Source organism: Diabrotica undecimpunctata, chromosome 2 (assembly GCF_040954645.1).
Source record: "Diabrotica undecimpunctata isolate CICGRU chromosome 2, icDiaUnde3, whole genome shotgun sequence".
NCBI lineage: Eukaryota > Metazoa > Arthropoda > Insecta > Coleoptera > Chrysomelidae > Diabrotica > Diabrotica undecimpunctata.
In genome coordinates, this window is record NC_092804.1 from 147291728 (window position 1) to 147310742 (window position 19015).

At 31.7% G+C, this 19015-nt stretch overlaps 1 protein-coding gene across 1 annotated transcript in view; it reads right to left on the bottom strand.

The window, feature by feature from the left end:
* LOC140433947 (retinal guanylyl cyclase 2) overlaps nucleotides 1-19015 on the bottom strand; it is a 518935-nt gene that overhangs the window by 162714 nt on the left and 337206 nt on the right. The window contains exon 12 of the mRNA XM_072521918.1: nucleotides 11282-11431. Coding sequence (XP_072378019.1) covers nucleotides 11282-11431 — 150 coding nt within the window. The remainder of the gene's footprint in view (nucleotides 1-11281; nucleotides 11432-19015) is intronic.

Genomic DNA, 19015 nt, shown 5'->3' on the forward strand with positions numbered 1-19015 from the left:
TTACACTATTCTAGAGGATTTACTAGCTGGGTAAACGTTGACAACAGTTTCATTACAAAAAATTACGTGTACAGACTATATAAAGAATGGTGCGATGAAAGAAATTATTCAGTCGCTCATATACAGTTGTATAAAGATGTTTTAAAAACAGAGAAAATATCTATATATATATATATATATATATATATATATATATATATATATATATATAAGGCAAGGAAAGATCAATGTTTAACGTGTGTTGCACATATAATGAAGACAATAAGTACTGAAGATTATGATCAGCACATGTCAAAGCAAAAAGAAGGAAGACGGGCAAAATAATTATTAAAAAGTAGCGCAAATTCTGAAAAATTAGTTCTTACAGTCTTAAATCTTCAAAGTGTCTTAACGTGTTCAAAGGTCTAGCTTTCCAATCGTATTATAAGCTTAAACTATAAGTACATAACTTCACAATTTATTCTCTAAATGGTGATGATGTCCAGTTGTACGTTTAGCATGAAGCAAATGGTGGAGTCACAAGCAATGAATTTATGGTGGAGTCTTATCTTATAGATTATATAAATAACATTATTGCTAACTATCTAACTATCAAACTGCTGTATTAGTCTCAGAAGGATGCAACTACAAAAATTGAAACAGAACACTTTCTAATGCTTTAAATGATACAGCAAGAGGAAAATCTCTTACAATACAGCTGTTAAATTTTGAAAAAGACATATTATCATGGAAGCAGATTTAGTTCATTCAACTTTTTAACATTACTTTCAGCCTTCTTTTAACAAGGACTACATTGCTAGAATGCGTCTTGCTCGGCCAAAACATCCATACCTATAATAATAAAAACGTAGATTTTACGTTCTTTATAAAATACGCTATTGGCAATGAGTTTCAATAAGACCTGGAAAAAAAGCCAGAGATCCGCAAGTTGTAGATATAAGATAATTAAATATAGCCTCAATGGAAAGGTATGCTACACCACTGATTACTCAGTTAAGGGGAAGCTACTACCACACAGAAGAGAAAGCCAAGACCTGTCGGTTTATGAAAACTCGCTCTTCCAGACACCTCCTGAAATATCGGAAGACAACACCTGCAAGACATCAAATCAGTTATTGAAAAAGATCATTATCAGTTTTAAGATACTGTTTCTAAAATCAACAAAAAATAATATTTTCGGGGGTGTTTGTAAAAATATATTGTACACTGATACTAAAAATCGAAGTTTGTTTATTTAAAATAAAGTTAATACACAACACTTTACTGTTGATATGACTTTTTCCCCCAAAAATACCAAATTCAACGTGTACAGTATTATGACATGCCACACACAATATTTGAACTACCTGATATGTACCGGTTCAATTATTTATATTTTCTGCAATGTGCGCGTTTTTATTATTTTTTTTATTAGTTTAATGTTTTGTACTCTTGTTTAATACAATGTAAAATATCGTTATTGGAATGGCATAGAATTGACAAATACTTTACATATACGGTATCTTTCCCTTTCGATAAAATTGACAAGGTCTACAGACCTAATATTTGGTCCAAAAAAGCTGCAGTTAGGTTATTTAAATTAAAAAGAAATTTTCAGCACATAAAGAAGACGGGGGAAGAAACCTAGAAACTTCTACAAATTTTTATCAAAATAAACTAACTTGGCGAGTAACGGTAAGCATGTTTCATGTAAATTTGCAGTGTATTTCAAAAAAATCGATATAATCGATTAAAATCGATATAATCAATACTTTTCTTGCGGATCAAAATTTATATGACGTCATATGGTTTTAGGAGCACTGGCTAAGTGAAGAAAATTTTAAATTAATTAGCATCTACGGCTTTTTATTGGCTAATTTCTTTTGTAGAGTAAAAAAGAAAAAATATGGAGTTGCAAATTATGAAAAAAAAATCTTGTGTATTCTTCTCTTAATCTAAATGAATATAATGTAGAGCAAAGTTCGGAGTTTTGTGCAATTTATGTAGGGACCTTCAATAAAAACCAATATTTTAACTGTATACAAATTAGGTAACGGTGACTTTGACTTGTTTTAGTGACCTTTGAGAACGCCATAACTTCGTTGAGTAAAACAGACAAACTGATCATACTTGGTGATTTTAATACACATTTTAAAATTAAATCTGACCCTTCTTTTGATTTTCAAAATCTAATTCTTAATATATTTTTGTCTTAAAGTAACTATAAACGATTCTATTAGAATCACATCGTAGTTGTATCGACAACATTATAACAAATTTTTCTGAAAATATCTACAGAGTGACCGTATATAAACCTTGTTTTACTGACTATCAAGTTCAATTTTTATTTATTGACTCTGAGTATAAAGTTGTTAATACAAATCAAACATTTCAACGGTTTATTACTTTTTCTTGTTTACAGAAGCTTAAACGTGCGCTAGCTAGTACAAAGATAGACGTCTTCTAGGATATTAATAATAATCCGGATTTTTTGACAGTCTATCTTACCGAAACTTATAACAACTAAATATTAAAGCATTCACTAAAAAAATACGACAAACTGCTGAAAAAGCAACCGTGCAATGGTTTAATAATGAATTAAGGTCTTACAGATCTAATCTTTCTCTTATTAACCACATTGCATATACCACCAAGGATCCCGATTTATTCAAAGTATATAAAAAACAAACATTTGCATATAATCGGCAATTACAAAATGCTAAAAAGTGGGCTTACTCTGATTTTATTACTTATTCCAATAAAAAACCTAGAGACTGCTGGAAAATACTAAATTTCGAAAGAAACAATACAAGATCCAGTTCGGTACGATTTGATCTACCTCCAGACGAAATCAATCAATTTTTTACTACAATTGCAGAGAAAATAATTACTTCTCTTTAATTATACAAATTATCCTTCTCCGAGCAAGTCCTGTTTTTTCGTCCTGTTGTGGAAGAAGAGGTCTCTCAAATAATAAAGGCTCCTAGTAATTCTATAACAATGATTTACAGAACGTAATGCAACGCCTTAATGAACGCTGTCATGAGTACGGACTGAAAATAAATTTAAAGAAAACTAAATGCATGATCATGACTAAATCTGCACATGCAAATATCCAATTGACTATTGAAGATACTGCAATTAAGAGTGTTAATAACTATAAATACTTAGAAACATGGATAACATCAGATGTAGACCAAACCAAAGAAATTAGGACACGCATTGAAATAGCACGTGCATCATTCATTATACTTAAAAAGTTTCTTTGTTGTCGGGATATAAGGTTAGAACTACGCCTGAGAATGCTTCGATGTTACGTGTTCTCTATTCTTTTTTATGGCTTGGAAGCGTGGACACTAAAACAAGTCCATCTGAACAAGTTGGCCGCCTTTGAATTTTGATGTTACAGAAGAATCCTACGAATATCATGCATTCAAAAAATGTCAAACGTGGAAGTAACTAGAAGGATAGGAAATAAGGCGGAAATAATATTGACTATCAAAAGACGAAAACTTGAGTACTTAGAACATGTGATGAGAGGGCAAAAATACACATTATTACAACTTATTATGCAAGGCAAAATCCGAGGCACCAGCACATGGTTTGCTGCGATGTGAACAAACTAAAACTTAACTACGATAAAATGCAAAATTTGGTTATATCTGCAAGTAATTTACATAATGGTCCAGATAACCAAGAGACTGTTAAACTATTGGGAATAATCATAGATAATCGACCAAACTGGTCGGCTCATATCTCACAACTAAAGAAAAAGCTATCAAGTTCATTATTTGTGATTCGCTAACTAGCAAGGGTTGTAAACTTTGCTAGTTGCAACCTTGCTGACATTAATAATGACATAATTTTCTTTATTCCACTCTCACCCAAAGTATGAATTAATCAAATGGAGCAATTCAACAAATGTACTTTAAATTTTTAAAACGCTAAATAAAGCTATCAGAATTTTAGCAAGGGTTAGTTGTCTAGAACATTGCCGACCTTCGCAGAAAATTCACAGAAAATGGGACCATTTAATAAAGCAGTCTGATGTCCACGTCCACAATACGCGTAACTGTGACTACCTACGAACAAATCGCTGTAGATTACATCTTTCAGATAAAAATTGCCTTAAATAATATAACTATTACAATATTTTACTAAAAAGTATTAAACAGCTAAGATGTAATAGTTTTGAAAAAGTTATAAAAAAAATATCTTCTGAAATATTGCTTTTACTCCTCAGAAGCATATATGACTCATTGTATACTCCGTCTAGAAAGTATCCGGAAAAAAGAAAACAGAATTTTAATTTTACGGAATTTATTTCTATCATTTGAAATATAAAATTTCAACAAATAATTCATCCCATTTACTTATACAACCTCCATTTAAATCTAAACACTTTACTAAACGTCCAGATACACCCGAAACTAGGTCAAGGCCATAATGTTCGGTTAAGGTGTTCTAGGCCTGTAAAACTGACCGAATCAAACCTTTTATCTCGTGGCGCTGCTCCTTCCACTTTAATCTTCACCAGTCCCCATATGTTTTTAATGGGGCTAAGATCTGGAAATACTGCTGGCTACGTGATTGTTGCACATTCGTGTTCTTGCACCCAAGCTTGAGTATTAGCAGAAGTATGGCATCTTGCATTATCTTGCAGAAAACGCCATACCTCTGGATATAAAACTTGAGCCGTTTTAAGAAGAAAACCATTTAGAATGCCACAATATTTCGCATTATAGACAATACCAATAACTATACAGAGAGGTGCAGCACCACGCTAAGATATTACTTCCCAAACCATTATTTTAGTGAGAAATTTGGAAATTTGAACAGTAACATTTTCTCTTGATAGGACTTTTAGATGATTTGCACCAAGTTAGAAACAACTTTCATCATATATGAAGACAATATTAAAATTATCTTCTCGAAAACGTTGACAAAAATCTATTCTTCGTTGCCTTTGCAGAGGTGTCATTGTAGGGATTTTTTTGGATTCCTTGATTATGTAGCTTTGTTTTTTTAAGGAACGTGCAAACAGTTTCTTGGCACACTTTTATTCTTCGTTGATTTCCAAATCTGTTCGCTAATTTTCGAAATCCTGGGCGCGGATTTTGTCGTCCTAAAGCCACTGAAGCATTTAAATTGTTTCCGCAAATCTTACGTGGTCTACCCGAAACTGGTCTATGTCTCATATCTATGCCATTTTTTATCCTCTTTATTGTCTCATACACTGCCCTTTTTCCGAGTTCAGTCAATTGCACTAATTTTTTAACGTTTCGGACACCCTTTCTATGAAAATATTCCACCACTTTTCTTTTGTCTACTTGCGACATTATTTCGCAAATCTTAAGTCTGTTTACAAACAACAATATTTGACAGATGGTGTTGTCATGCGATTTTGTCCATAACCTACTATCGGCACAACCTACTTGATGCATTACTTTTGTCTTAAAATGTTACAAAAAGGAAATTTATTAAAATTAGGAAAAATATAAAATTCCGGATACTTTCTAGACGGACTATAGAACATCCACTGGACTGCTTACAGTGATTTTACCATAAATCATTTTCTGTTTAATATGTGTTCTTATTTGTGATATATTTAAGTTACCTTTTATATTACTTTTTTATATATCCTATGTATTTTAGACTTGCTACAAAAAATATTTGTATTTGTTACACAGTTAAATAAATAAACTCTACTAATTCTGACCTATCCGGTTTTTTATCTAGGAATATATTTTATAATAATTAAAGCTGTAGGTTGGTTTTATATTGAAATAAATATAACGGTATTTTTCAGAAAGTCTGAACTTAACTCAAACAAGACTTATTAAAACAATATAAATTGTAGTAAGTATGTATATTTATAGATTTAAAAAATTGTTATAAATACTAATAATCGTTTACTTATTTTCTGGCTGAAAAAAAATTATTATTTTTAATATTTTGCTGTTCTTGGCAATTATTACGAAATCTAATACCCCTATTTTTATACTACAAATTGCTACTGATACAAATTCCACTAAAGTATTTCTTTGGCGTCAAGGCAACAATCTGTTATATAATTTATTGCAATACGCTTCTATTTTAGGCCAAGAGAAATACTATCTTGCAATTTTTCAATCTCACTTCTTCAAATATCAGTTCCTTCAATAAAACCTGCTGACGTATACTAACCCAATATGCGTTCCCCGTAGACATCAATTCCAGATATAAAAGAAAAATATTGGTGTTGTAGGGGACAGAATAAGCTTTTGTGCGCCGACATCGCAGGCATATTCATTTTGATATAAAGCGAATCCTTTAGAGATATATAAATTACAGTTACGTATACAATTCAAGGATTTTTTACTAAAGACATAATCAGGATATCGATGATGTCATTAAAACGAAAATAAATTATTTGTTAGTTTATTTATTTACATTTACTTACGCAATGCAAGAAAAGTAGGATTTTGAAGTTTTTATATTGATGAAAATGGAAGTTAAACGTTTGAGAAAAATGGAAGTTTAAAGAAATAAAATATCACATAAGGTCCATTCGCTTAGCTCGAGCACATTTTGACAGATTTATAGGCGGACACCTACAACACAAAAATTCCTACCTCTCAGTATTAAGAGCTCAAATATACTTACTATTGCAGACTTCTTCCATTAAAAAAAGAAGAGTTATTCTAAATATGAAAGTGTATAGTAAACCATGAGAGAATCAAATCTCTCATATATATCAAAACGACAGCAACAAAAACGAATTAGCAAGGTTAAATAGAGAATTCAAAAGAGCATGTAAGGATGATAAAAATAAACATATAAATGAAGAATGCGAAGAAATAGAAAGACATGCAAACCGGTATGAATCCCATGAGCTATATAACAAAGTCCCATATCTATCCAGGGAATTTAAACCAATCACACAAACAATAATGGATCAAAACCAGCATATTATAAACGACGAGAAAGGGATTGCGGAGGTATGGAGAAAATATTGTCAAAGTCTATATGTAGATGATCCCCAGAATGCAAATCACGACGAGTTGACTGTAGAGAGAGAACCAAACATTCTAAAGTCAGAGGTAGAAAAGGCAATCAAAAAGTTAAGAAATAGAAAATCTCCTGTCGCAGGCCAGATCACCGCAGAAGTTTTAAAAGAGACTGGAGATGTTGGAGTAAATCGACTGGACAACATCCACTTTCATCCCTATATTAAAAAAAGGAACTCCGCTAGATTGCAGCAACTATAGAATGGTAACCCTAATATCCCATGCAAGCAAGGTTCTACTTCTTGTGATACATGAAAGACTAAAAGCTTTTCTATTGCCTCAGATATCAGAAGAACAAGCGGGATTTGTCGCAGGAAAAGGCACAAAAGAACACATTCTTAATGTCAGACAGCTAATCGAAAAAACTCATAAATTCAATATTCCTATGCTTATGTGCTTTGTGAATTACACAAAGGCCTTCGACAAAGTCAAATTGCAGTAGCTATGGTCCATACTAGCGAAAATGGGAACACCCCACCAATTAATTCAACTAATTAGAAGTATATATGAAAATAATATGTACACAGTAAAAATAAACAACACCCATTCCGATCATTTTAGAACAGAGGCAGGTGTCAGTCAGGGATGCATATTCTCACCAACTCTGTTTAACATCTACAGCGAACACATTATGCGAAAGGTACAAGATGGATGAAAGGGTGGAATATCAGTAGGAGATCAAAAAACAGTAACCTAAGATATGCTGATGACACTTTAATAACCGCTGCAAATCAAGAAGAAATGGAAGACATAATGAGATGTCTGGTGGAGAAAAGCAAAACATATGGATTAAAGCTAAATAGGAGTAAGACAAAGATCATGATAGTATACAGAGCTCGGAATAATCTTCAACACATTACAGAAATTGAAGACTTTGAAGTAGTAAATAGTTTCATATACCTGGGGTTTCTAATAACAAATGACGGAGGATGTGACAGAGAGACACGTAGAAGGTTGACTATTGCTAGAACAGCTATGATTAAACTGGTAACACTTTGGAAAAATTCCAGCAAAACAATACACAAAAAACTAAGGCTGGTATGGGCACTCGTTTTTCCCATAGCCACATATGTATACGAAATGTGGACCTTAAATAAAGCGGATAAAAATAAACTAGACCTTTTGAAAAGTGGGTATACCGTCGCATGTTAAGAATATCCTGGATTGATCCTCGCACTAACGTATCGATATTAGAACAACTTAAAGTAAAGGATAGATTACTTAAACAAATATAACAGAGATATTTGCAGTATTTTGGACACCTTGCTAGAAGAACAGGTACGATGGAAAAACTGATAGTTGAGGGTAGAGTTGAAGAAAAGAGACCTAGGGGAAGATCTCCAAGCCGTTGGGTAGATCAAACAAAAACATTGATTAATCAAGGGTTACATAAATCCGAACAACTAACCCAGGACAGGGAAGGATGAAGGAAAATCGTGAAAAAACTGTAAAGGTCTGATGGTGTCACCACATCCCAAAAGGGATTAGGACTGAGGAGGAGGATACTAAACCCATAAAATATTCCCTGTGTATTTAAAATATAATATTTGAGTTGTTACAATTAAACATATTGTAGTAAATATTTGTATTATTTGCGTTGTTTATTTTAGTTACTATAGTTTTATTGTTTTAATATTTTTTAAATTATTTGCTGAATGAAATCCTGTTGGGGTAAGTTGATCATTAAAACATGTAAATGTTACAACTGTGTCCAATTCGGTTTGACATAGCGTCAAAAATCAAATTCGCTTAGAAATTTATAGCATGTATAAAGAGGACGCCATAGGGTAAGCTCTTAGAATGCATCCTTTAGTAAATTAAGACAGATAAAAATTGATAATTGGTCAGCGTTGACCAGATTCCAATGGTATAAACAAAGAAGGTATAAAAAAATAAAAAAGGCTAATTTAGTTTATATTTAGGCATTCAGGAATTCTCAATAGGTATCCAAACCATTTTAAACCTCTTCTTTCTATTCTGTCAATCACCGTCTCTGTAGCGTTCATGTTTTTTCGTATAGATTCGAATGTTATTTGGTAATAATAATAACAACATTAAACTTAATATAGCTTGTAGATCAGCCCTAACAATTAATAATCTTTATTCTAAGATCAAAGATAAGACTCCCATAGATAGACTTAGTAACATCGGCCAAACATCTCAATTATTGAAATCACGTATTACACTACACAAAAGTAATTCTCGACTTGCACCCTGACCGTTGTGCATTAGCCAAACATGTCCATTCCACTGGTCATCTCATGGACTATACTAACACTATAATTCTCCACCGTGAGAACAATAAATCTAAAAGAGAGTTCATTGAAATGTCTTATATTTTCCTTAACGATTTCTCCATTAATGTTAAGAGTGACATTAAGAATCTAAGCGATATATACCACTTCTTACTTAAATCAGATACCAAGAACAATACAACATCACAGATAACTAACTTGACTGATATATCCATTAACAACTAACCTACCTTTATAATTAATTTTCATTAACTAAAAAAGATAACATTCCCCTGCTTTTCTTAGATACATCTTAATAAAATATAATAGTACATGAACAATAGAATATAATTAAAAAAGAAAATCAAAATAATATGTAGGGGAAAGGATGAGGTAGCTGGTTCGATGATTTAAAAGTAAATATTTGAAAAATTATAGTCCCACCTTCCTATATTTGGTAGATAAAAAATAAATAAAACCTCGAAGGACCAGCGACCAATAGATCGCAAAATTGCGGATTAGTAATAATATGGTGGATAGTAAAGTTAAAAGTAGAATATTTAAAATAAGAATTAAGCTAGAAATATTTTTATTGTATTATTTACATGAATAAATACTAGTATCGGGATTGCCAACAAATCACCCTTTTTAATAATAATAAAAACATAAATGTTCATATAAAATATTTTTAAACCACACAGCTGTTTATATTAATTGTTCTTAAAGCTAAATGCTTTATAGATGCGATAGAACATGCGATTTATAGAACAAGAAAGTTTATAGTTTGTTGAATATCCGGCAACTCTGTAATTTGTCGGACCGGAATTTATAAAATGTTGACACACAAACTGTCGATTTTCTTCTGTATAAAAGAATAATTTCAGGTACTTACATATTCGATGCACAGACACTGAATTTAATTAACTATTTAATAAAATAAGTTATTTGAAAAATGCTTCTATTTGAGAAGCGTGAGAATTATAACTTGCTTCTATTTGAGAAGCTGAAAAATAAGTTTGACTTGCGTGCTTCTATTTGAGAAGGCAAAAACGAAGTGGCGTTAAGGGTAGTTGGGTTTGAATACTTTGAATCTGAAGAACTGACATGCGCAGAAGATACAATGCAACAGAAAGAAGGCATGCCATGCTGATTGAATGTATTTAAATTAGTGAGAATAACAATTATTATTGGAATTATTATAGAAGAACAAACTATTGTAGAAAATATAATTAATTTTCTACATAATATTTCCCTATACTGGGATTTAATCTCATTCGTTTTTACCAATGAACCTTAACGACATAAAGATTCATAAGAACTACTTAAATTTGTCAGCGCATGCGTTCTGGCTAAAACAGAACCTCACTTTTAAACTTTCTAACAATCAAAAATTTAGTTATTGATGACAATTCAAAGAATTACCTTCTTTTAAATGTAGTTACATTGGGTTTTTCGATTAACCTTGGGTAAACCTTTGCGTTTTAAGTTCAAAGCTACCATACATTTCAAACCTTAAAAAAAAAAACTTGTTTGCATATAGTAACAAAAAACACCAGTATGTTACTAGCAAAGTTTTTTAATATTCTAACTCTACAATTCTTAGTTACGGTAAGATCAATAATGTTTTTAATAGATAATATATGGTAGCTAATTATAATTTATTCTCTTTCAGCCCTGAAGAAGCCAAATTAATTCTCTTTGGCGAAAACGTTCAGCGAAACAATTGATACTCATTAGAGTCTTTCTTGCAGATTTCCCCAATATTTAAGAGTTTACTATTTTAACTTATCTGCAAAGATTAAATTTCTTTTCTATATATATATATATATATATATATATATATATATATATATATAACTTTTCAGTTAGTCTAGTTTTCTTCTTCTACGTTTTCTCAAAGCTCCTTAGACTTTTCAATGTTGCCAGACTAAATGAATTTTAATACAAATATTTAGTGGTACAATTTAACGAAAGCTATAAAGTATAAAACTCTTAGAAAACTAGTTAATTATTTCTTACCTTCAGGCGTAAGAGCCAACATGCAGAAGGGTTCTCCTCTAACTACTACTTCTTGTAAAATAATTCCAAAAGAATAAACATCTCCTGGCTGTGTGCCTCTTTTACGGAGGCTACTATGACGCAATAACTCAGGAGCAGTCCATAAAAGCTCTACAATTAAGAAAAAAGTTAATTAGTTTTAATTTTTTATTATAAGAAATGAGATAATTCAAAGTTCTTTATTTTTAAGTAATTATTATGTAAACGCAGGGCACAATTTTCAATTATTAGTCTGTTAAGAACAACTTTTTTTCGTTTTAAACATATTTGTTAAAATATTTATTTGATACAAAAAGAGTTTTGTAATTACAAATATAAACATATATTGTACTTCCGGTTTTTTTTATTCGAATTTTTCTGTCATAAGTTTTACTTTACCTTGTATAAATAGTGTCCTTAGTTATTTTTTTGTAATATGTCGCAAGGTAGGTACTCGTTTATCCGTTACATAAAAATTTAATTTTCCTTTAGAATTCCTCTATCAAATCGTACAAGATGGATTTTGCAGCAGATTCACGACAGATCCGTTTCATAGTACTTAAACTTACTTCTGTGTCTAAGAGAACACAGTATGCTCCTATACTTTTTTAAAACCTAAAAGGTTGATTTTGTACCGCAACTCGCTGCATAAAACCAATTACATTTGCTCTTACCTCCCTTATCCAGATAAGACTTTGTCTTCTAATTTCGATTGAAAATTCATGTTAATAATTTAAAAACTTGAATCAATTACAATAATACGTCTTTCAACATAGGTAAAAGAAAAAACAATATTTTTATCGCAAACTGTATAAAATTTTATTGCTGTTGCTGCACATAAAATTCCTCCATACAAGAATTATCTTTTTAGATGTTTCGCTTATAAATATAACATTCAAAAGCAAAAGGCAGAACAAGACTGGTTGAATAGATTTTTAAGACAATAACAAAGATATATCTTTGCCCAAACCAAAAGCCACTTCAGCAGGCCGCGCTCAAGCTTTTAATCGCCCAAGTACAAAAGTTTTATCAGTTGTACGAAAGCTTGCTATAATCTGTTAGAATCTGACTATAGACCGCACCATATTTATAATGCTGATGAATCTGGCCCAATTACAGTACAACAACCTGAAAAGGATTTATTGTCAATCAAATATCACTCGTTGTTGGTTTATTAATGCTGTTGGAACTTTAATCCCGCCGATATTGTTATTTCAGAAAAAAAAATATAAAAAAAGAGATGGAGAGATAAAGCTCCTCCTAGCACTTTAGGTGCAGCTCAACAATCAGGCTCGATAAAACTCTTATCTGAGACCAGAAGATGATGAAACTAGAGAAAGAGCTTAAAACAATAAAATGAGACATCATCGGTCTGAATGACACAAGACAAAGAGGAAAATTCTAACTACTCTTGGGTTTCTTCTCTGAGAAACTAAATAATCCCAAACGAAGAAATACACCGTAGAACAAAAACAACAGACTCTTTTGAAAAATCTCATCGCTAAAAAGGAATTGAGCAGGACATGTCGCCAGATTATCAGATAGCGGTGGCCAAGACAAGAAACACTACGGAGCAGAAGACGCGTATAAACAAGATTGACTGCCGAACTAAATAGTGTTAGCAGTAACTGGATAAAAGCCGCAAAAGACAGAGACAGATGAAACGATCTGAGAGAGATCTATGTTTAGCAGTGGATGCGTACAGGTTGATGATGATGTTGATAAGAGAAGTTTACCTCAATAACATTTTCAAAGAATCATGAAAAAATGAGATGTCAAAGTTATTCATTACTAGTTCACGACAGACAAAATACTAAACGTAACGTAAACACATCCTCGCATTGCTCTTGCAGTTTTTTACCTTGTAAAAATGGATACATGGATGGACACATGGATAAATAAATGCGTTCTTGCTTATTCTTCTTCTGCTAGTGCCTATCCTCTATGGATGTTGGCTACCCCAATGGCACATGGTATTTTATTAGCAGCTGTTCAAAATAGGTCTGTGGTGGTCATACCTGTCCACTGTCTCAAATTCTTAAGCCAGGTCCTCTATTTCCTTCTATTTTCCCTTCTAATATTAATAGTAGGATTCTGTATTTATTTTTCATTTCTCACTACACAGTGATGAGTGCCTTAAGAACCGGCAAAATAACGTAAAAGATAGAAAACATAATACTTTGTGAAATAAAAAGAGATGAAAGTAGTAGAGGTGGGAAATTATCGATAGAAACCTCTAATTTACATTAAATTACATTAGGACTATCGATAGTTTCCCAACTTTAGACGTTAGCTTATGAGCTAGTTGACTTCAGTCATAATATTACAAGTATGACGTCGAACATTTACATTTTTTAAATTTCGCATAAAGTAAAAACTGATTGAAGGCAATAAAGCAAATGTACGTAAACAGTTTAATTAGTAGTAATTTGATAATTAATTCTGTGTTGACGAATACAGAATAACAAGCTATGATAATTCCGTATTGAGAAGAGTGTATGCGACGTCTCAAATCATAGTTTATTATTGATCAATATTTTAATTTTGGATAAAAAAATACTCCTACTTAAACTGTTTTACTTACATTACGTGATACGTATTTCTATGACTGAAGTCAACCAGCTCATAAGCTAACGTCTAAAAGTGGGAAATTTTCGATAATTCTAATGTAATGTAAAGTGAATTATAGGTTAATATCGATAATTTCTCACCTCTACTACTTTCATCTCTTTTTATTTCACAACGTATTATGTTTTCTATCTTTTGCGTTATTTTGCCGGTTCTTAAGGCACTCATCCCTGCATGTCCGAAGTATGCTAACTTTCTTTATTTAATGGATTTCAAGACTTCAGGTTCTTTTTTTTTCTTACTTATTAAATGTGTTAATTTATCATTATAATATTCCTTCCTTTTACACCACTAGGAAAGTTGGGGAGTGGGGTAACAGGATAATCTGCTATTTATTGTGCCTACAGTATACAGTATATATTTATTAATTATTTACGTAAAAAAAGAAACTTTAACAATTTGGATGATTTTATTTATACATTGGTTTTAGTCTAAAAAGTTATGGAGGTATAAAAAAGAGTTCGGTGTATCTCTTTGAGCCGGGTATTTTTTTTAACAGCAATGAATTTATAAATCTACCAACTTTTATTTTTTTTTAGTCTTTTCTGTATTTTTAGTCACTTAAACGAGCTTGAGACTAAAAAATTAAAGCGGAAATTCCCACAATGGTTTCGGAAACTGGACTTTAAATAAATAAAACACGTAGAGCACTTTGGGTAAAGTAGAAAATAAAATTCTCTCTAAGAGAGATTGTCTACTGAAGCCGACCGTAGTAAACAAATAAAACGAAAAAGACCTGTTTATTTACTGTAATCTTTCCGAAAAGAAAGTTAACTTTAGAACTATGAGCGTTGTTCATCACAAGTTTACCTAGAAATACTATTAATATAAGCTTGGTGAGTTTATTCGAACTCTCAACACTTTCTTGAAGTACTGATAAATTTTATATTGCTAAGTTTGTATTACAGCTACTAAAAACCATAATGCTTGCTATTGGTGCTTTAAAAACTAAGAATGGTATCAAAGTGGTAGTTTTGTATCATGAATTGCAAATTATGACTCTTATAACGTTTTTTAAACTTTAATTAAAATTAAACTCAAACTCCTCCATGGATATGTAAACTTCCAAATTTCAATATCGAATTATCCAAATATAATAAGAATGAAATATCACCTTCCATTGTCAAACAAAGATTCTATAAAATATTACATCAATGCAACGTCGATAAGATTCTTTACTCAGATGCATCTAAGACTGAAGAAGGTGTTGGCTGTGCTGTTACAATGACTACAACCACCGTCAACTAGTTTCGACTCTCCAGCAATTGCAGTATTTATACTGCTGAACTATATGCAATACTACAAGCGGTGAAAACTCCACTCAACGATGACAAAACTATAGCAATCTGTACGGACTCTCTGTCCTCCATGCAGTCCATAAGAAACGTACATTCTATCCACCCAATAGTTCAAGAAATCCAGAGTATATGTAATCGCCATCAAACTAATGGAATTACAGTAACAATATTGTGGGTTCCATCACACGTTGGTATTCCAGGTAACGAAAAAGCCGATCAAGCAGCAAAACAAACAGATTTAAAAAGAATAATCAAACATAAAATAATGGACCTTTGGAATGATCATTGGAAAAGAAGCAATAAGTTAAGCGTTCTACAACCAAACATTTTCTAACACCAGCTCCCACCAATGAAAAGAAAGGACAAATCTATCATTCGAAGATTGAGAATAGGGCACACACGCCTTACACATGGACACCTAATGAATTCCAGTAATCAGATTTTGTGCCAGTACTACAACAGCACGACTTCCGTAACACATGTACTTCTTGATTGTCAACACTACCTAGAGGCCAGAAGAAAATATAGTCTTGGTAACAACCTAAAAGATATACTTATTTCAAACAGCAGCAACAATAAAAATGTATTAAACTTTTTAAAAAACACAAAGTTATACGATTTAATATAAAACAAAATGTATTATAAAAAATGTATTGTAACTAATTTGTACCCAATGTAAAGTATTAACAATGTAAACATGAATGTAAATTGTACCTGTGTCAATGACCATTAGCTGTCGAGACACATATTTTTCAAAATAAAAAAAAAAAACTTTAATTTGCCTTAGGCTTAATTTTGCGAAACAAATAAATTTCTCTTAATTAATATTTAATCCCAGGGCTATTTTTATCTTTAATTTTTCTACGTGGTTTCAAAATAATATCTATACTATCGCCTTTGAGGGAGAAATGGACAATGGAAAAATAAAAAATTTGTACAATTTTTAAAAATAACTTTCCATTTATTAAATCAAATAAATTTATAATTAAACCAAACATATCGCTCATTGGATGCAATAGTGGCATATTTTAATTTTTTTTTCTGTTTTGAGTTTTAATACTTAAAATTCAAAGTGTTTGAAGCTCTATCTTCTAATAATACTGGCATAGAGATAGCTGTCTCATTCCCCAGTAGATGGCGCAAACTACGTTATTGGCTTTCGCTTCTTTTTAACACATCCTAGGAGTAACACCGGCACAACAGTTTAGTTTTAGTACGTCGGCAACTCTCTCCAAATGCACAAGGCGAGAGCGTGAAATAGTGGCATATTGATTTATTTCGGTAAGTTTTAACAATTATCATAATTTTATTGCGACAATAACGGCACATTTTTAAAAATGGCGCTATTGCATGTGAATATTTATAATAATAAGGGTCATTGTGCCATTCATGCTAATATTTTTAGATACCTACTGTTTACTAAGTAGGAATTTACAAATTATGTCACTATTGACAATTAAATAACTTTTAGCAAAATTTTAAGTTTGTTTTTTGAATTTTGTAACGTTGCAGTATCATTTTTTTTTTAGTTAATACACCAAAGATTCAACCTTAGTCAAGATATGCAAAACTGTTGGACGCTGTAGGTATCAGATTATTGACATCTGTCGATGCTGATGATAATAATATTTGGAAGATTATACCACTCGTTTCAAAGTTAAGTGATGTCATGAATAAAAACACATCAGAGACAAAGACTTCTTGTGAGAGTATTAGTGAATTTGCACAAGAGACCCTCCATGTTGAAACATTAGGAAAGAACAAGGCATTTAAAAAAATAACGATGTTCAGTTACTAACTGCTGTAGCAATGAAAGTAGAAAATACTTTGTTAGAAGAACTAGAAGGAATAAAAGATTTGCATACATCAAAAAAATAAAATTCAATAGAAAACCCAATTTTCTCTTTGGTAAATGAACACTAATTTTGAAGAAGTGGAAAGCGCCGATTTTTCAGATGACGACTCTCTAAATCAATGGAATGACTACAAAGTATTGCATAACTTAGTAATAGCCATGACTATAAGGGAGAAAAAATCATATTTTAAAAACATACAATGATCAATCTTCTAAAGACGTGTGGAAAAATTTAAAATATTTGGTAAATAATTGCAAAACCAAAAATAACTTCGAAATTAAAAAAGTGTGGAATGCAAATGAGATAAATAAACACTTTATTGAAGTCATAGCAAACATGAAAGCAGCCATTGATATACAAATATTCTATGAAAATAACTTTAAGTATTCCCTCAGCTCTACTCTTACCTTTAAACCTAAATCTAAAGTTAATATTTTACATATTATTAATAATATTAAAAGTAAAGCTATTGGTGATGATGGTATTGTCACCTCGGGGGAACAAATAAGGTTCTATACACCTTCTGTTGTCTCCGGGTGCTCTGTAGAGGGCTTCGAATATACTGTCGAGAGCTCCTCTACTTAAGTCCATTTTCGGGTTATGGACTTGGAAAATATTTATCTTCGGTGTCTTGCCTTGAAAAAGGCAAGATATTTCTTACATGACAATTTCTTCGCCGAAATAAAACACCAAGTTAAGTTGAAACAATTCTCAGCCACAGAGTATGGAAAATAAATGCAGGAAGCAGAGCCCCGAGAGCACTAAGCTCTCGGAGAGCCCGTGAGGGACTGATCTGGCTGACCTGAAAATCGCCAATATTTATATGCGCTGTTCGAGCGATAAATAGGGATTTCCAGGTCAAGAGCCAATGGAAAAATTCGAGGCGGGGCGATGCGCATCGAAATGCGTACTAGTCCACAGACTATGGCATTCGATGACAGTATTATAATATTAACGCTGCAACTGCGTATTCCGTTTCTTCTACCGTATATCACACATATTAACTTTTGCTTAACAAATTCAATTTTTCTCACTAAATGGAAACGAGCACATGTTATTCCTTTACCGACTACTAAAATTACAGAAAGCATGAATGAATTAAGACCAGTAAGTGTACTGCCTACATTATCCTAAAATTTTGAAAAAGGTAATCGATATTCAGTTACAAACGCGTTTAAAAATAACAACATAATCCCCACGATGCAGTCCAGTTTTAGGTCCAGATATAGTTGTATTTCTGCTTTATTAAATATTACAGATGACATTTTTAGAGTCTATGACCAAAACAAAATATCTTTAAGTGCAACCAAAACTTGATTTATAAAATTCGTTAAATGTGGTGTAAATTCTAATAAAATTTCTGAAATAAAGTGCTCGCCCTAATAAATTTTTGTAACAAATGTTGAAAGTTATCCTAAATTACAAATTTCGCAAGTAGCAGTTAAACCCGCAATATCAAATCTGACTTTTCATAAATCAAAACACTTTAATAAACTTTAATATTCATTGGGTTTCAACACAGACTTCGCTTTCTTACAGCCAATATATAATCCGCTTCTTTGAAAAATTCTCCGCTTTTGAAGGCTCCAAGTTTACCCCATTTAGCCTTTCGGTTTGGCACCGACAAATTGTGGTTATTAATCATCTTTCTGCTTAGTCAGCTGCTAATTGCATCATAAATATATAACTAGTGATCTTAGTGTTGTCGGTGTTGGCAGATGAAAGCTTCCTTCCGAATCCAAAAAGTAGGTTGTCATATTATGCTTGAAATTGAGATTGACGATGCGGGCACTGGACTTTTATCACTTTTTGGAAAATCTTTTTTAGATTAAAAATTATGTTATAATATTATAGGATATATTGAAGTTAATTAAGTGAATTTTTAGATTATACAAAATGATTTTTTAAGAACACAAATGATACTTATGCATTGT